This window comes from Motacilla alba, chromosome 28, assembly GCF_015832195.1.
Source record: "Motacilla alba alba isolate MOTALB_02 chromosome 28, Motacilla_alba_V1.0_pri, whole genome shotgun sequence".
NCBI classification, from domain to species: Eukaryota; Metazoa; Chordata; class Aves; order Passeriformes; family Motacillidae; genus Motacilla; species Motacilla alba.
In genome coordinates this window covers 2063535-2083217 of record NC_052043.1, presented here as the reverse complement: position 1 = coordinate 2083217, position 19683 = coordinate 2063535, and the positions used below count along the sequence as shown (strand labels likewise).

Sequence of the window (19683 nt, the reverse complement as noted above, 5' to 3'; positions counted from 1 at the left end):
TGTGGGGGATTCCTGTCTCCTGAAGGCACTGGGCTGCTCCCACAGCTGCTCCCCTGACTTCACATGGCCCCAGGCTTTGTTCCCTGCTGAAGCACAATTAAAGGCAGCAGCTCCTCTCTCTCTCCAGTTTTTGTCTCTTGTTTTTTTTTTTAAGGATACAACTCCCTCAAAGTTTTCTCTGCACCACTCCAAAATCTGTTTCAAGCGTGTCCTGTGCTGTCCCCCGGCCTGGCTTTCACCAATCAGAGCCGAGTAGGTGGCAAAGAGGACTCCTTCTGAGGTAGCTGTGTCACCGTATTTAATCTGCAGGAAGAAGAGCAGGAGCACACACAAACTGTGATTGCTGTCCCCGGCGTGTCACACCCATCCCTGCCCACATTCCATGCCCGCACATTCCCGCTCTGAGAGCAAATCCCTGTCTGAGCTCAGAACAGGCAAAATGCTGTTGGTAGCTGATGTCCTCAGCATTTGTGTTTGGCACTGAAATATTGTGATGACAGGGACTGCAAATGCCTGCAGAAGTGTCCCAGCCAATGTGTCAGCACATCTGGAAGCCTGCAGTGAACTGTGGGGACCGTGCGAGGACATAGATTTTCTGGCCAAAATAAAGTGCTTCCTTTTTTTAAGCAACAGTTTAGAGTCTTTCATTGCTTTGACCCTTCCTGTCTGTTTTAATTCCTTCTGGAAAATCATTTTCTCTTTGACCAGGTGAGACTGTTGCCTGTATCACTGCCCTGGGTCCCACATGTACAAGGGGGAAAGGCTTGGTCCCAAGCTGAAGAAAGTTCCATTTGAAGTCTTTTGGGGCTGAACACAAAATCCCTTTCAATCTCTTAGTGGAGCACGTTCAGAGGTGTCAAACACCTGTGGCTTCTATGGACTTTGTAAGAGCTGGTTGCTCAATACCATTAAAACCAGAGGAGAGGATTTAAGTGAACTGAAAGACACTGGACAGACACTCAACCACAGCCACAACAGACACCAGTCCAGGATCTCTGTTCTCCCTGCAGCTTTGAGAAGTGATTCCACGAACCAGCACTGGGAAAGGCTGGCCCAGGAGAGCAGAGCACATCTCACAGAGCTGTTCTCTCCACAGGATTTCTTAGGAATGATGAAGGTTGCAGTTCTGCTGTACTTGCACTTGCCTGCAGACACTTCCCACTCCCTGCAGGGAACAGCTCTGTGCTCCCTGTGCAGCTCCACAATAAAAATAACTGGAGCCCCGAGTGGGAAGAGCTGGCTGGGAGGAGGGAACAGAGGCTCTGCTGCTGCCTGAGCCTGGCCCTGCTCCACGTGCTCAGCCAGAGCCTCCAACTGCTCCTGGGAGCTGATTCCCAGAGCAGCAGTGCAGCTCCTCTCCTACCTTGTTCAGAGCATGCACAGGAATGTGGGAGGCCTCGATGTCCTTCAGGTCCCTCTCAGCATCGTACTTGAGATCATTGGAGACGCTGAACCTGTGAAGGAGATGTGGGGTGGTTATCTCCTCCTGGGGCTGCTTATCTCCCCCAGCAGCTGGGGCTGGGTATGTCCCCGGGGAGTCAGGGCTGGGTATGTCCCCACGGAGTCAGGGCACACGGTGATTAACAGCTCTGATTAAAGCAGGAGGAGCTGTGCAGAGTTTTCACATCTGCCACTGCCCACAGCCCCCAGGGTGAGATCTGACAGCCCATCTGCCCCTCGGCACAGGCTGTGATCAGCAGCAAAGCCCCTTATTCCTGGCTCTGCACTCAGGAACAACCCTCCACGACTCCAGGGAGAGCAGGGCCAAGCTTGACATCTCACCCCAAGGAGCACAAAACCTGCTATTTCACAGTGACTCATTCCCCTTGCCTGCTGCAGGGGCAATATTCCCATTTCACAGGCAGCAGTCAGGCACTAAGAGGTGGAAACGACTTACCCAAGGCCACAGCATGACTCAACTCTAAAGCCAACATCAGCACTAAAGAATTCCTGACTTCCAGATCCAAACTAACTCCAAGGTCTTACGGGAAAAGAGGGGAAAAAAAACCCCAACAACTTACCACAGAGCTTTTTTCCTCCCTTTAAGATAATTTTCAAAGATGATGCCTGCAACCGTCCTGCCCTTCCCGACTCCAGCACCGTCCCCGATCAGAAACCCAGCTCGCTGCCCACTGGGCAATAAAACTTCATGTTGCTGCAAAATCAAGAACAGAAGTGAAAATTAAATTAAAATTAAAGATTTGCCTTTGCTAAGAGCTCTGATGTGAGCACCACTTAACCCTTTCACACATCCCACAGATGCACGGGCACTGCTCAGCCAAACAACAGCAGGAAAGGTCAGGAGTCGTGATCAAGCTCACAAGTGGCACTTCATGGAAAAGGCCCCCCAGATGTAAAACCCTCTGCAAGGAAAGTCCAGGGTTCTTGCCTCTTTGGGAAACAGACCACACAGAAGCCCCCAGCTTCAAATAATCCTTCAAAAGGCATTTAAAATGCCAAAGGAGTTTCATCGCCCAAATTACAGTCATTTTAAAACACACGTGAACACCTGTCCCTCAAGAGGCATTTTCCTTCAGGTGTGAGACACTTGAGGTGCAGGAGGTACCTGGCAGGCATAGATGATGGCTTCCAGCTGTAGTGCAGACAGGGAGCCCTTGTCAGCCACGGAGGAGGGCAGGGAAAGGCTGTAGGTAATGTCAGGCGGGGGGACACTGGACAGGGTGCTCGTCTCAACCACCAGGTCAGGATGGTGCTTCCCAATCTTGGCTGAATGACAACACAACACAGGTCAGTCGAGGTCTTTACTCCCAGAGCTCATCACCCAGGCAGAGCCTAGGGCACTGTAGAGTTCTCCCTAGAAAACCACAAGCCTGGGAGGTGCCACAGCAAACACACAATTAAATTACGTTGGTCCACAATGGAGTGAGCAGAACTTCCCGAGGCAACACTCACACTTTGAAGGGATATACTCTGCATACGTCTCTGTCTGCCCCAACTCTTCCGTTTCTTCCTCCTCGCCTTCATCTTCCTCCTCTGCAGGAGCCTGAGACTGAAGTAAACAGCATTGACCCAATGTTAATGCTCCCGCTGAGCTACAGACATGTGTTGTGCTGTGCCCAGCCTCAAACTGCCACTGAAACCATCCCCAAAGCTACAACCCCCCTAAAAATCCCAACCCATCTCATTCCCAGACTAAGGACAGCCCATCTCATTCCCAGACTAAGGACAGCCGTCAGTGGGAGCCCACCCCAGGGGCTGTAAAAGCTGCCCCATGCCTGCTTCTCACCAAACTGGGGAAAGATGTTGGCACCACTTTTGGCACGGGCTGTGGGGTCATGTGAACCCTGCCCTGAGCGGGCACCTGGCCCAGCTTTACACCCAGCACTGTGCCCACAGCAGAGAGCAAAGTCCTCAGAGCCCAAAGCGTCCCTTGACACAGCAAGGTTCCCCTCTGGGAAATGTAACATGCTTCTGGGAAAGGGCAGGGACTTGTGCCTGTCTGAGCCGCTTGTCTCACTCCCTCTGAAGGGAAAAAGGTCAGAACTGCTCCCCCCAGCACTGGGATGTCACCAGGAGCGTCCCACTGAGGCCAGCGTGGCTCTCACCTGGTAGCTGATGAGGAGTGGGGTGCTGGGGACAGCAGGAACGTGGTCACTGGAGCTGTTGAGGCCAGGGAACGGCGTGCTGGGTGAGAACAGCTGCAACACAGAGCGGGCAGGTGAGGAAGGGCAAACATGGACATGCACCAACAAAGATCCTCTGTGATCCCTGGACCATGCAGCTTGCAAGGAGAGAACTCCCAAGACACTCCACGAGGAGAGAGAGCTCCTAAGATACTCTGGGCTGAGGAGATCCTTTATGAGCTCCCACACAAACAAATTCACCCTGGAATTTCCCGGCAGAGAGCAAGGTCAGGCCAGCAGCTCGTGGCATCTAAAGCAATCAGCAACTCCAGGAGCAGCACCACTCCAAGTTTACAGCCTGTGCAGAGCGCCAGGCTCAATGACAGACCCAGGCTCCACCAGCAGCAGGGAAACATGGGAAGTTCTTAGGCATAAACATTCCTATTTTTAAATAAAATTTAAGCAAAATAAAAAGAAGAAGAAAGAAAAAAAACCCACCCTCCATTCCTGGAAGCCTGAGTCAGAATTACCAGAAGGAAGCTGGACAGAACAAGTGTTTTCAGTGCCAGCAAATCTGGAGAGCAGGTGAAACATCTCCACCTACAAATCCAAGCTCAGTTTGGTCTCAGACAGGAGAAAGGCCAGGAGCTGCTGGAAGGGCAGGACGTGTTCTCAAAGCCCCAGCAGCAGGAAGCGAATGCAAGGCTGAGTTTGCATCACAAAAATCCCCAAAGTACAAACCTTTGCTATCCTGACCCAGCTTTGGCACTCAGCATTCCACCTCAGGAATTGCAGAGGAAGCAACAGGAACCTTGGCTGTTCAGGGCATTTGAAAACCACCCACACAGGTGAGAATGTGCTGGGAGGGCCAAAGCAGGTGGGAGCAGGAGCTGCAGTGGGAGATGGATCATTCCCCTGTACAATTCCTGCCTTTCCCTACCCTGCCTCACCTCCTGGTTTGATTTTCTCCTCCCTCTGTGCTAGGGACATCCAGAGAAGAGAAACACAGATCCATGAGAGCACAGGGCTGGAAGTAGGAGAAAGACCAACAATTGCACAACCACGGCCTCGCTCTTACTCCACTTTTTTCTTCTCTGCACTATTCTCCACTTTGTCCCACCTTGCAGTGACTTCCCAGGGAAGGGAATCAGTCCCACGTGGCTGCCAAGCCAGCCTCTCTGTGTGTAAATCCCTTCCCTGGGTTCTGAGCTGGGAGAAGGCTGCTCACATCTTGAACATACTGTGAGTGAGCAACAAAAAAACTGCATCAGCAGCTCTCAAATTCCAGTCACAGGCTTCCAAAGCTGGGCTGTGCTTCCCAGCCTTAAAAGAACACTGGGAATGTGTGAGATGGATGACAGAAAACACAATGTATGACAGGGACTATTTTTAAAAGGTTATTTCACAACTCCATTACAATCAAAGCTGTTTTGTCTGCTGCTCCTGCAAATATTTCACAGGGTAGCAGCTCTTCCCTCTCTGCCCATTCCTGAGTGATAAACAGAGCCAACATATTGGATACAGCTCCTTTCCTTGGGATAACAGCTCTCCCCACTGGCACACTGAGGCACTCCTGTGTGCAGCCCTTTCCACTTTGATCCCAAATCCCCTCGATCCAGGGATTCTCAGCGAGCTAGGAATGTTTATTTTTAAAGAGGGCTGTTCCTGTACCTGGCACCCACAGATGGGTCTCCCCCAAGATGCATCCAGCTTGGCTCCTGGGATGTCTCACGTATCAGAACTGTCAGAGACTGATGCTCCTGCTCTGTCTGGGTCTCTGAGACAAAAGTTCTAGAACAACTCCACTCCTGACAGCCCAGCAGTGGACTGTGGGTCAGAAGGGGCTGCACAGCCACAGGTGAGTGATGTTCTGGATCACAGGAATCAGGATGTCACGAGATGGATGTTCCATCACTGTAGCTTAGTGACTGCTCTGGCTGCTCAAAAGCCAAAATTCCTGCAATTCTTTGGAAAACTGCAATGGTGTGGTGATGTGGGGAGGGAAAGATTATCAAAGCTGTTGATATCCCACACCAATGTGCAGAGGCCAGCGGTGAATCAAACTGGCAGTACTTTCACCCAGTGCCCCCGTGCATGGTGCCACTTCCACACAAAAATGAAACCAAAATCTCCTGTCCATGAGGCACCCCACTGACACCACTTCAGGAAATGTTACTCAGCTAAAAAACAGGCCAAAAAAGCAGCAACTCTGCCCCAACTGCCTCAGCAAACACAGATAAGACAACATTCAAAATTAGCTGGAGATTCCTTTCCGAAGGAAGTCGTTTATAAATGGAATTCCAAGGAGTTAATTTGCCTTATCTGAGCCCAAGAGCTCAGCAGGACACAAGGGTAGAGGGCAGGGCATGAGGAACAGCATGGGACAGGGACAAGGAACAGCACAGGGATAAGGACTCTGCTGGAGATCCTGCTGTGGTCACACGAGTCAGTCTCACATTCCCACAACGTTTATTTCTCCCTTGTTTTCTTCTTGTGCTGGATTTAGAACAGCATTTCCCAGTAAGTTTTTGTTGTCCACTCCACAGACACAGAACTCCAGGATTTTCTAGGCATTGAATGTCACATGATTGGAAAGAGCCCACCACAGAACCATTTCTGCAGGGATTTAGGCTTTTACACAAAAACCCAACAATAATATGAGAACAGGAGCAATGTGGCACATGGCTCCTCTGTCCTGGGGGATGCATTTGCTCTCCAGCATTTTTAACCATCCAATTTGCAAGCCTGGGATGTCTGCAGCCACTTCTTGCATTCCAATAGCTCAGCTCTCTTCCTGCTGCCTCAAACTGCAAGTTCCAACTGGTCCAAGGCTTGCAGACCGCTCAGGGAAGCACAGCCAGAGAAACTGAGCACAGCAGAGCCTCAAAATGTAGCAGTGACTACCCCAGGTGCCTCCTGGGGTAGCCACTTTGGGTGTTTTCCTCTCATTCTTCCTAAGAGAGTGACCTACAGTGGAAATGTGAGGCACAGATGGACAGGCACTGCAAGAGCTGAGCCCCAGATCCAGTGGATGTGGATGATGTGGCTCCAGCAACCTCCAGAGCCAGCTGGTGCCTGTGGTGCCCATGTCAGTCCCCCAGCTGAGGCAGAGCAGAGAGCAGAAGGCTGGTGAAAATGCCCTAAATCAGGTGATGCTGAAGGACTGCAAGGAGCTCCTGCACCCCAGAAAACTGTGGGATGTAAAAGCTTGCAGGGACTTGCTCACAAAGTAAACACAAATGGTGAGTCTTAAGTTGAGACAGTAATTTAGTCATTGTTACTGAACCATTTGCCCTGGTGAACAAACAAAAGGTGCTGCTCTGGGGGGAAGCTGATGATCCATGTCAGGGTGGTTTTCCTGGAGTCCATCCCTTCAGCACTCCCGAGCACCCTGGACCTGCTCGATGTTTTAGGGACAGATCCTCCACAGGATGCACCTACCTGCCACAGCTGCCAGCAGAAAGAGCTACTGCCTTGCACTGCACTCTGCAGGAGTGCATGAATCCCTCTGAGAGGGGACTCCCTCCTGCTTCCAGGAGATTTAACACCACTTCACCCCTTCCCTCCACCAGTGAAGCTGGTAACAGCAAAAGAACATCACCACACCTCAAACTTCACCCGAAGGAACTGGGTTGGTTTCTTAATTCCTTGGTAAAACCCCCAAGGGATGAAGCCCGAGGTACCTCCTGTCTGTTGGGAGGATGGGAAAGGAGCAGCCCTGTCCTGGATTGCCAAGCAAGCTGTTTTCTATTTGCCATCTGGATGGCAGGTGGCTTCTGTTCAGTGGGCAGCTTTCCTTACCTCTTCCACAGCCACTCCTCCCTCTGGGGAGACATCTGCTGATAAGAGGCCATTGAATGCATGGCTGATAAGAACTGCAGCATCCCACTGGGAGATGTGAGCCCAGAGGGAGGAGCCAAGCATTCCTACCTGGATATAATCTGAGATTCTGGAACAGCAGCACAGCTTCTGCCCTCTGGATTTCCCAGAGGAACAGCAGCTGCCTCTTCCACTGGATCTTCAGAGGAAGACTTCACCTTTCTCCAGGATCCCTGCTCCAGCAGAACCACCCCTGACACTGCAGGAGGGCTGCAGCCCCAATTCCAATGGACTGCTACCAGCACTCTGACCAACAGGCTGGTTCTGTTCTGACTCTGACAGTGTTGTTTTAGTTTACTGAATTGTTTATTTTATCTTTTTCTTTTCTTCCCTAATAAATAACTGTTATTCCTGCTCCCACATTTTTGCCTGAGTGCCCCTTAATTTAAAATTTATAGCAATTCAGAGGGAGGGGGTTTATATTTTCCATTTCAGGGGAGGCTCCTGCCTTCCTTATGAGAGGAATAGCAGATTTGTCTTTACAAACAAGCTGTGGGTTTGCTGGTAGATAAAACTAGCACTGGGAGATAAAAGAAACAATGGGAAGGATCCCACTGATTGATGAATGGAAAAGGTATTTGCTTTTGCAAATAAACTTTAGGTTTGCTGATAAATGAAATTAGGCATTGAAAGATGAAAGAAACAACAGGGAAGAAAACTCCTTAAATTCCATAAGAATTAAAAATTAAAAAGGAGGGTTATACATTAGAGGGGAATCTTTGGTATCAGGTGTTCTGGGAGGTCTGTACCTCTCAAGTACCTCAGCCAATGGGGAAAGAGAGAAGGGAAATGGGGATAAAAAGGAGACTGTACCCTCCAAAAATGTGAGAGATCCCAGGGGGATGCCCCATGGCCTCTCCGTTTATTCGAATAAAGTCAAGGGACTCCTCTGTCTCCTTTTTGGACATAAACCTCTGGTGTTTCTGGATTAATTTTCCTAGCACTTAGCAGACAGATCTTTAGAAACCAAGACAAGCCCCTACCTCGATCTGGTTCTGCTGTGGTGTGCTCACATCCCATATTGTTGGCACGTGGTTCAGGCTGTCGGCGGGCAGGAGGTCCTTGGCATCCACGATGTCCGAGAGGGAATCCGCGGGGGACGAGAAGAGGGAGTTGTTTTTGGAGAGCTCATCGAGGTATGAAGAATCCTGGAAGAGAGGCACAGCCATGGTTGGACAAGGCAGGATGAGACCAGAGAGCTCCTTCCTGACTCAGCCAGCAAGCTCTAATTTCTTTCTGCTCAATGAGCGTCTCCGTTGCTTTGCGCTCCACAGATCGCAGAAATTAACCTGGAACCAAGGACATGCTCTGTGGTGCTGTTTGAAAATCTGTTCCTTGAAAAAGCAGGAAAAGCCCCGGCCAGGAGTGTGGTTACACGGTCAAGGTTGACCTGGGCTGTAAAACATCCCTGCACCATGGACTGGGAGAGAGAGGAGCATCCAAAGGAGGCATCGCTCAGCTCCACTTTGTGCTTGATTAAAAAAGGCTGCTGAGGGGTGCAAAGGCTTCACCTTGACCCCAAAGGACTTGAGGATTTCATTCACGTGCAGGGGCCCCCAGAGACCCAGCTATACCTGATCACAGCGTGGCTGTTAAACTGCAATTTCCCATGCAGCATTCCCTGGAGCCTGTGGGAAACATCCCTCTCCTCCTGGCAGGTTCTACACACACCAGGCTGCCAGGAGCAGGGGAAGGAGGGCTGGTGTCACCTGGATTTGAGTCTAGGTAAACCCAGGCAGATCCACCAATCCTCTTCCCACAGGCCAGTCCCAGCCTGGACAAGGAACATGCTTCAGCAGCAGGGACCACGCTCTGCCCCTGCTCTTTTTCTAGTGACTGGGCTGGATGGTTTGCAACTGTTTTATTTGGTGCCAGCCCAGTGATGCTGCTGGTTTGAGTCACACAGACTTTGCCTCAGAAAGAGCCATCAATCCCCTCCTTAACATCAAGCCCATGCCTGGTTTCCCTCTTTCAGGTGGCAAGAACCAAGAGCCAAAAAGCCCTTCCTGCTCTGCATTCTTCACCGTGGCACAGACCCTGCCCCTTCCCCAGCTCCATCCCATCACCTCAGCCCTCCTCCCACACCAAAGAGCATCTTCAAACTTTGTCAAAGCAGAAAAACTATGCTGTTAATTAAGAGCAATGTACCTCCAGCACCAAACTCCAGCGGTCAGGTCTGGCAGGAGATGAGCCTCTGTCCGTGAGGGAAGGGCAAACGGACCAACAGGTCTGTCTTGGTGGCCCTAGAGATGCTGCCAACCCTGGGTGGTTCCTCACAGCTGTGTCAGCACAGCCCAGAGCACCAGGGTAACCCAAGAGGCTGCTGCCAGCGGAGCCAGAGGCTGGTACAGGAGGAATCACTGCTCGCTTCCAGTAAAGGGCTGATTTCCCACTACAGGCAGAAAGGCAGCCAAAGACTCTTAAAAGTCACTTAGCCCTGCCTGACACAAACCCACGAGCAGCTGAGCCTGGCTGTGCTGCTCCCAAGGGCTTCAGGCCAAGAGCTGGGTCAGACCCCCCTGATTGCTACCGAAAGTTACGGGCTTGTAGTGTTGAAACCACTGGGACACGTTCCTTTCCCCTTCTTCCCAGGGATGTCTCATTTGGCCAGTGTGTGTCCTGAAGCCATCAGTGCAGGTGCTGGAAGCACTCCAGCAATGGCAGGTGTGATGTGGGGAGTTTGGATTCCTCAGTTACCAACTGGTGGACCTAAAGACTCAGGGAGCGAGGGCAGCGCTTCCTGGGCTGCTCCTGCTCCTGATATTTCTGTGGCTATTTTAGGATTACCCAGAAATCAAGGCATCCAGAGACTGAACAGGCACCCAGATTTATCACCTTGGAATTAAGGGATCCCTGGACTCCCTTTCACATTCCGGAAAGCAGAAGAACACTTGGGTGGGTCTGCCCATGGCCAGAGTGAGTGGTCTGTGCAGGATCCAGCTGGTCCCAGATCCCACCCAGTCCCATTGCTGAGACACTTCCAAGCAGGGTTTGTTCACCTGCAAAGGGCACTGCCAGAGGCTGGGGAAGGAGGAAACATCTGCACACCCATGTCATGGCAGGGGAGGCTGTGGGGCAGCACAGACAGGCCTTCGGGCTCCCAACAATAGGCAAGGGCTGGGCTGGAATAGCAACAGGATATGGGAAAGCCTCATGACCCAACCCAAGGCATTCCAGCAAACGTCACCCAGACCCTTCCATCCCCAGGGAAGACTCCAGCCTCACCACTGGGCTGAACTGGGGAGAGGAAACAGCCTCCAAGGCAGAGGGAGGACAATACTCCTCCTGGAAGTGATGCAGTGACCCCATCCCCTGCCAGCACTGCCAGGCATTAGTCACAAACTTCCAGAATCCCTCATTTGTCTTAACTAATTGCATTATCTAAAGAGCACTAAAGTTAATCACCTGCCAGCTTCCCCACCCCAAGGACTTCCACCACCACTACCTCTGTAAATTTACCAAAGCCAGGGTAATTGTTTAACACAAGGCCACGGGTAACCACGGATAACCACAACCAGTACAAACCATGCCTGGTTTATCTGCTGCAAACAGAAGCAGCTGCCTTGGTGACCTGAGGGAAAAGGAAGGACCATCACCTCAACCAAAAGCCCGTGGTCAGGGCTGGTTCAGGCACTGGGGTTTGAAACATGTAATTTTGTCCCTGTTTCAGATGGATTAATCAAAATTTTAAGTTTTTTTTCTCATTAGAAACATGAGGTTCTACAGTAACAGCACTTCTGTTTCAGTGGAAGTCAAATCTCTGCACCAGATGGAAGTTGTTCTGACAGGCAGGATCTTTATTTCAGATACTTTTCTGCAACTTTTTTTTTTTTACATAAATCTTATTCCTGGAGTTCAGCATCTCTGTGGCATCCTCTGGAATGGTCCCAGCAGGTCCAGGCCTCTCCTGGGCCAAAGACCCAGAGCTGGAGGCAGAGCTGCAGGTGGGTCTCAGAGCAGAGGACAACCTGATGCTACTGTGGCACACGGTACTCCTGTCATTACCCCAAAACTGAGATTATGACACATTATCTCCCTAGAAAAGATCAGGAAAAAATCAAGGTACCCCAGCCCAGACACTTGATCTTTCTCCAAGCCTCTGGGACCTGCTCAGCTCCCTCAGTCAAAACAAAGTGTTAAAAATAATGAAAGAACAGGTGAAGTCTAAATACAGACAGAACAAGCATCCTAAAAATATTTTTTCCATCAAGCCATCAATAGAAATGGTTTCTTTTCTCACAATCCAGACACTGAGGAAACAGTGTCTGCAGAGCAGCTCTGGATGACTGCGCTGCAGAGCACACGAGTGAAGAGGGGGTTTTATTAAAAACCCAAAACCCCAAACTATACCCCCAAATACACACCCACAATTACAGCCACACTGCCAGCCAAGAGAGATTTTGCACCTCAAAAGTCACAGATGAAGCAAATTATTATTCAGGAGTGACCGAAGCAGCAGCTGCAGATGATCACTATAAAATCTTCCAGCTGCCAAACCCCAAGGTCTGTCTAAATTTGGGACAATAAATTGACAGTGTGGAGGGTTTAGCTCTGGCTGGATGGTGCTCCCCTTGCTTCCTGCACCCCACATCAACTTTGGAAATAAAACCCCTCAAAGCCATCACACCCACACAAACACAGGGATCAATCCTCAGAGAGCTCCTTCCCTCCAAATTCTACACTCAGCCACCGAGCTCTGACTGACTGAACAGCATCCACCAGTGCAGGTTCCAGCAAAACACAAATCACATCTTTGGGACAAAATAAAAAAACCTATCCCTGTACCCAATACGGAGAGGTGTCACCCCCAAAACTCTGCAGCCACTGCACAACTCCCCTGGCGACCAAACACACGAGGAATTCCACGGAGGAGGAGGAAAGACCCAGGAAAAAACGAGGCTTTACCTTGTAGAGAGATGGGAACTTCAGCCAGAACTGCATTTGGGACATTTTAGAGCAGCATTCGGGGGGCTGTCGGCACAGGAGGAGGCAGCAGCAGGGGGAGGGAGCTCAGCAGAAAGTGCAGAAAGGTCCATTCACATCGGGGGCTTTAAAAGCCAACATTGAAGCAGGGAAAATGGAGACTCAGGGCCCTGCAGAGCTGTCCTGAGCCCGGAGATTTGCATAGACTGTTTAGTCACGACGAGAGGGCTCTTACTTCCTCTAAGTCCAGGGCTGACTTTCAGGAAATGATGCCTGCTTGGTAAGTCAGTGAAATTACTGGCAGTGCGAGGAGAATTACTGTACGTGGTGTAATCCAACCACAGAGCACAGTAAACAGCGCCGGGCTCCGCAGAGCCAGAGGGCTCCAGGCTCCCTCTGCTCCTCTCCCCGGCCACCCAAAGCCACACTTTGTCCCCCTGGCAGCCCCTGCTCTGGGCTGGGGTCCTGCCCTCCTGCCCCCCACCCCGATTTCAGGGCTCAGGTGAAGTGGTTGAAGTGACAAAGCTCATGAGGAGTATTCCCACGTTGGTGTCCCCCCCAGAGCCACGTGCTCTCTTTGTGCCACACTTTGTCCCCCTGGCAGCCCCTGCTCTGGGCTGGGGTCCTGCCCTCCTGCCCCCCACCCCGATTTCAGGGCTCAGGTGAAGTGGTTGAAGTGACAAAGCTCATGAGGAGTATTCCCACGTTGGTGTCCCCCCCAGAGCCACGTGCTCTCTTTGTGCCACACTTTGTCCCCCTGGCAGCCCCTGCTCTGGGCTGGGGTCCTGCCCTCCTGCCCCCCACCCCGATTTCAGGGCTCAGGTGAAGTGGTTGGAGTGACAAAGCTCATGAGGAGTATTCCCACGTTGGTGTCCCCCCCAGAGCCATGTGCTCTCTTTGTCTTTGGTGTCTGCCCCACCCCAAATGGTGCCTTTAGAAATCCAAAGGAGTGGCCCACTCTCTTCCCTTTCCTCCCTGGAGCTCTGTTATTTCCCACAGATCTTTGCCTCCTCTTTCCAAGGCAGTCCCTTTTAACTTTAGCAGTTTTGGTAACAGAAATAAATTTCTGGTGGGGAAGAGAAAAAGGCACAAAAAGGGACATCTGAAAGGGATGCAAACTTAATTAAGGTCTCCTCCAACACTGCTGGAGAGTAAAGAAATTATCCAATCAATCACCCTCTGGAAAATCCCTGGGAACTGTCGTGTTTGCTTTGGGTGCAAGAGGCTCCTGTTTGCTCTTCCCTGGCAGGGCTGGTGGCAGCCCCGGAGCTGGGCTCTGCCCGTGGGGTCAGTTCCAGTTTGCCCAGCAAACCCAGCAGTGCACGTGCTGGGAATGGGGAGGGAGAGGAGCCCTGACTGCTCTGAGCGTCTCCATCCCTGCTGCCAGTCCTTCCAGGCACACACAGCCCAGCTTCAAGGGAGCACAGCTCATCTCTGTTCCACAACTGAGCCAGCATTCGGTGCCTGCCGCGGCGGCTGTCACTGCTGAGACAACTCCTCTCGGGGGTCTTGTGCTGGGAACAGCTGGAAAATCCCATTTTATCAGGCACTTCTCAAAAAACCAGAGCTTTGGAGTGAAAGAAGGCACAAAGTCCCAGCAGGCCCTCCAGAGAGGCGAGCAGACAAAGCCCTCCAGGGAAAGAGTTGAGTGAGGGAATTCTGCTTTATGCCATCAGATGAGGAAGGAGGATGGGCCCCTCTAAGGAAAACCTGCCAGGTACTGAGGCTGGAAAACCACCCAGAGGGCAAAAATCTGCAGCAGGACTCGTTCCCAAGGGCAGAACCCTCTGCAGCACCGTGGCTCCACAGGGACTGAGACATCAGCAGTGAGGATCCACATTCCACCCTCAACACACCTAGTCCAGGAGATGTTTTCAATAAGCAAATGGCAAAGAAAAACACCTTTTCCTTGGCACAAATGCAGCTATGGCAGGGTCTGCAGTCACGGATGGGGCTCCCAGGAGGAGCTGGAGCTCTCCCTGTTCCCAGGACCCATCTCACCTCCCAGTGGAGGCTGCAAGCAGCACTTCCCTGAGAGCCAGCAGAATGTCCTGCAGGGACCACAGTGACAACAGAATTTGGTTTCTGTGGGCAGCAGGCTCGGGGTGGAGAAAGGCTGAGGGTTCTCAAGGCTGCTTTTCTCTGAATTTGCTGTATTTAAGGGCAGGCTCTGCTGGCCCGTGGGGCAGGTGCTTTAATGACGTGTGGAGTGAAGAGGCCGAATTAATTTCTGAAATGTCTTAATTAGCAACTTGCTGTGTGACCTTGACTGAACCACTGTGTCCTGCCTGAGCCAAACGAGGGCTCGCAATCTGTGCAACCTTTGGAAGAGCAGGTGGATTATTTCCTCTTCCTTTGCTGTCAGTGGGGCAAAATGCAGACATGAGAGACCTGAGCTGCTGGAGGAAGTGGGAACACGGCGCAGACACCCAGGGCTGCTGCATTGATTTTGCAAGACCACAGCAGTGTAATCACCAAGGGGAAGACAAACCGCTGTGGAACCACCACCTGGAATGTTCCCAACCTGTCTCCCCACAATTCACCCAAGAACACGTGTGCTGACAGACAGGGACAAGGAAAGCAGGATTATTCCAGCTCTCACGTCTGTGTTATCCCCTTCCAGCCAAGCCCAGAGAGCCACTGTGCTGGGGAACTCTCTGCACCCCCTGACTCAGACCAACTCTGCTTTGAATTAAAGCATCTATTTCCAACCGTGTCCCCACGGTCTGCTCTTGGATTCTATTAGCAGCAGTTTTAAAAGCACTGAGCGTTTCAGACTGGCTTTTCCCACTTTTGTTGGCTTTGGCAAGGGAGGGGACAGGGAATGGTGCCTGCCAAGACCCTCAGAAGGCAGATCTGCATCCCTCCTGCCAGGAGTGGACATCCCAGCTTGGAGGCAGCAACACAGATGAAAACTATCAAGACTAGAATGAGGGGGGAATATCTGAGCCCTCCAGGCTCTTTTACCCCTTTCCCCAGGGCCACAGGCATCTGAGGGGGCTCCTGCAATCCACTGACAACAAAATATACCTCAAAACCCAAATTACACCTCCCCTCCTCCAGGGAAGCAGCTCAGGGTGCCTCAGCTGGAGCGCCCCAAGCCTTTGGTCAGTGCACAGTGAGTTTTTATAACCACAGCCTTCACTTTCCTTTCCCCAGGCCTGCAGGATGTGTCAGGTATCTCACCCAGAGGGGTTATAAAGTGTTATTGCATCAGCCCAAACCCCAAACCTGCAGTGCAGAAACAAAGACATGAGCATGCAAAGCCACTTGCTCTCCCAAGGCCAAGAGCCAGGTAACTGCCTGCAAATGGATTTTAATGTCTGTGTTCCCTGTAGACATAACTCCAGGACAGCAACAGAAGTTCCAGGATGTTTCTTATTCCAGGAAACTCTTTGTTTCAGCCACAACCAAGTGTTCCATATAATTTAATAACTGTTGCATTGATTTCTCCTAAATCACCGCAGCTCTGTGCTCTGCAGCACTTCTAAAAATTAATACTTTTTTTAAGAGCAGGTTAATTTCTCCTCCTGCTTTAACAAGGAAGATTAACAGGAGATTGCAAGGGGCTGATGCTGAGGAGAGGGCTGGTTTATGATTAACACGTGTGGTCAGGAGCCCCCAGCCAGCACAGCAGATCAAACAAGGCTGTAACTGCATCTTTACACGATTACTGAAGGTGACTCTGCCTGGGAGCAGGCAATTCCTCCTGCCCACAGGATAAATCCAGCTGGCCTGACCTCCTCCCTCCAGCACAAGCACAACCCACATTTTAAGAAGGGGACCAGAGTTCCTCCCAAAGCATTTACAGCCAGAGCTGCTTCACTGAGGGGAGAAGGAGGATCTGCAGAGTCCCCTGCACACCCACCATGTCCCCAGCTCCACCTTCCCCAGGAGCTGCTCCCCCTCCCAGGTTTATTTCTCAGGGCACATGAAGTCAGCAGAGGAGGTTTCTGTGTGTTCAGCAAAGTCCAGTTCTAGAGCCACAGGTAGCACAAAATTAGGCAAAGGGAACACAGACTGCCAGCAAAGGCCACCAGAGATAACAAAGAGTTCAGAGAAATTAGGCAGAGTCTGTGTTTCAATTAATTCTAAACTGACCAGGGCAGTGAAGTAGAGACAAATCTGTGGTGGCCAAGAGCAGCAGGTATTACATGGCAGGGATGCTCTTCTAGAGGAGGATACTTTGACTCTGTAAGGCTCTGGGGACAGACACAGCTCACAGGGACAACACAGGCCAGAGGACAAGTCAAACCCTCCCTGATTCAATGTTTTATCATGGCAATTAACAGCTCTCACCATCAGTGTCACAGACAGCACCACCACAGCCACAGGGCCTTTGCAGAACTGCTGCCCACGAGCGCCAGACGCCAGCTCAGCAGCACCTGGGACTGCAGGAATAACCAGCAGGAAGGGAGGGAAGCAACAGAAACCAAACCCTGCTTCTCTCAGGACTGTGATTTGTAAGGACACGTGGGCAGTCTGTAGACTTTTCCACAAGGAGATGGCACCATGTGGTCGGGATGAGACTTTGGCTGCAGACAACAGTTCCCAAGACCAGAAATGCTGTCAGACCCAACGTGGCCTCCCAGAACTATTTTCTGAACCTCCACTCAAGCCACTTGTTTATATAAAAAAATGCCAACAGATCAGCAAGGATGAATCACCCAGGAGCAAGCCAGAACCCAATTGTGGAGGAAACAAGTTCAAGTTCACATCAGGCTCTTCTGGCCGTGCAGAGAAACACCTTCCCTGCTCAGCAAGGTGAGTGGCTCAGCTGCAGAGAAACTCCCAGAGCCATTAGAAAATGTGGCAATTCCCACTCTCAGTATCCCCCTTTGCACTCTGCAGGACCAGGACTCCCAAAACAAAACACGGAAGGATGATGAGAGGAAATGCCAATGCCAGAGGAAAAAGCACCACAACTCCCACTCTCCAAACTCTACGGCACACGGACAATCACTGCCACCAGTAGAAAGGGTTTGCTACACAAATTCCTCAATCATTTGCTCTTTAGACCTTTCAAATCCTTCTTCATTATTCCTCAAAATTCTGGATTCTGCTACGGGAGCAAAGCCAGGAGAACAGCCTTATCCACGTGTGGAGGCAGCACAAATCCTCACACAAGCACCTGATCCATTTTGCCTGCCCAAGAACCACAGATTGGATCAGGAACCTCTTACCAGCACCTGCAGCAGACTCCTCATGCTGCCCCTTGGGCTCCACTGCTCTGCCTGGCACGGTGGGAGCAGCCCTTGCCACTCCTACCACGGCTGCAGAAAGCTTGGAAGAGACAGGTACTTCCCTGTACAGCCACCTGGAAAGATGGAACCACCCAGCTGCTCCCACCCCTCCTGGCTGGCATGTTTCAGCTTCCCAAGCCAAATGTTAATATTTAACAATTTGCTGTCTGGGACAATGAGAAATCAGTAAAGTGGAAAACACTGCTGAAGAAAGGGCTGGAAAAGCTTCAGGAATCTCCCAGATCGCTCCAAGACTGATGCCAGTGTCTCCAGTTTGAGACCTGCTGCCCCACCAGAGCCAGGCTCCACCTCTGGCTCCTGTGAGCAGATCTGCAGCTTTTCTCTGGATGAGCAATGCCTGATGGCTCAGAGACCCCTGGGGTTTATCCAGGGCTTCCATGCCAGTGCTCAGTGCATCCTGCTCCAAGTGAGCACCAGGAGAGGCCGTGCAGGGTGCTGGGCAGTGCAAAGCTGAGTGATCAAGAACGCTGACCGGGCTCCATCCTGCAGAATGAGCTGTTAGAGGATGACTGGAGCTGAAATTCCTCTTCCAGAGACAGCACCACAGGTGAAATAACCAAGAGCTGTCCCCTGGCTCCAGGGAGCTCCAGACACACCCCAGCCCTCGGAGGTACCAACTCCAGCAGGAAACTTCAGCTTGGAAAACAGAGCTCTCATAAAGCTCTAACAAAGGCTGATCCACTGTTCCTCAGTTCCAGGGTGACACATCACTACCCTGTCACCTGTGGAATCTCCAGGGACCAGAGCATTGCCCCACAGACAAACCATGGGACAGGACAGGAGAGTACCATGAAGCTGCTCTGCTCCTCGTGGGAGCACACAGCACTACGTGGTGGTCCAATACCCCAGTGAAGGAACTGGTTTGGCTGTGTTAGGTTCAGAGGACACTTTGCTGTGTCAATACTGGGGGCAGAACACCTGCAGGCACACTGCAATATGTGCAGTCTCACTACAGAAAGAAAGAGTCCAAACAAAAGCTCATTTGCCTAAAATCAACTCACTCCTGTCCATGGCTTCCTCTCCCAAAGGATAAGAGCAGCACAAGAATTATTTCTTGCTCTGGGAATCATTTGAGGTCATTCATGCTTGCTTTGTCTCACAGTTTCCTGCTCTTTTCTCCCCCAGCCAATACCCAGCATCTCCTTTCACAGAGAACCTCCAAAAATCTGCTCCTCCAAGTTGGCTGAGATCAATTTCTGTGATGCAGCAGGGAAGGAAGCTGACTGACCACTGAGATACTAGAAAATACATAAGTTAAAGAAATAATTAAGCCTTTTTCCCGTTGAACCCATCAGCCAAACCCCACCAGACCTGGAGGTGAGACCTATGGCAGGGACCCCTCTCCCCTTCCCATCACAGCCTGGTAAATGGTCTCACAGGTTGATGAGATCACCTTTCTGCCTCGTTCCTCCCACAATTAATTCTGCAGGAGGCAGAGATCAATGCTGCTGTGATTCAATTATTTATCTGGTTTCATCCAGCCAGAAAACCCTGCCCAGCAGCTCCCAGTGGCTGCCCAGGGGGGTCCCTGACGTGAAGCATGGGGAGCTGGATGGGGGGACCTCACCAGTGGCAAAGTGGACCTCACCCCAAAAAGCACAAATCCCCAGCACCTACACATTCAAACCTGCAGAAATCAGAGCCCCAAGGAGGGACAAAACCACTCTTTAGCCATACCAAGAAACCAAAAACACATCAAGGGGGGAATTAACACATACACCAGCAGACACCAAAGTCTGTATTGATTCCTAGAAAGGATATAAGATATAGCCTGTCCCTTCTTTATTCCAAAGTCAGCTCTGTCATATCAACTACTTGCAGTTTTTACTGACTAATCTTACCATAAGATGCTGCCAAAAGCCAGTGCAATGTTCCAAAACCTCCATGGAAAAAGCTCCTTCCCATCCAGAGAGATCCCCAAGGTGAGGGAGGTCTGGGTCCCCAGAGACGCCGAGCGACTCGAGGTCACCGCTCATTCCTCCCACACTTCAGTTCTGCAAAAACTGACCTGGCTCCACTCTTGGAATGCTAGG

At 51.2% G+C, this 19683-nt stretch overlaps 1 protein-coding gene across 3 annotated transcripts in view; it reads right to left on the bottom strand.

Moving 5' to 3' along the window:
• SBNO2 (strawberry notch homolog 2) overlaps nt 1–19683 on the bottom strand; it is a 50360-nt gene that overhangs the window by 17381 nt on the left and 13296 nt on the right. For 2 of the 3 annotated variants that reach the window (XM_038163846.1, XM_038163847.1), the window contains exons 5-11: nt 8447–8611; nt 3567–3659; nt 2914–3010; nt 2567–2727; nt 2022–2155; nt 1364–1454; nt 160–303 (exon numbers count right to left, since the gene is read on the bottom strand). In XM_038163846.1, the coding sequence (XP_038019774.1) occupies nt 160–303; nt 1364–1454; nt 2022–2155; nt 2567–2727; nt 2914–3010; nt 3567–3659; nt 8447–8611 (885 nt within the window). Of the gene's footprint in view, nt 1–159; nt 304–1363; nt 1455–2021; nt 2156–2566; nt 2728–2913; nt 3011–3566; nt 3660–8446; nt 8612–12368; nt 12793–19683 lie in introns of those variants that run through there. The other variant, XM_038163848.1, reaches the window with a different exon arrangement.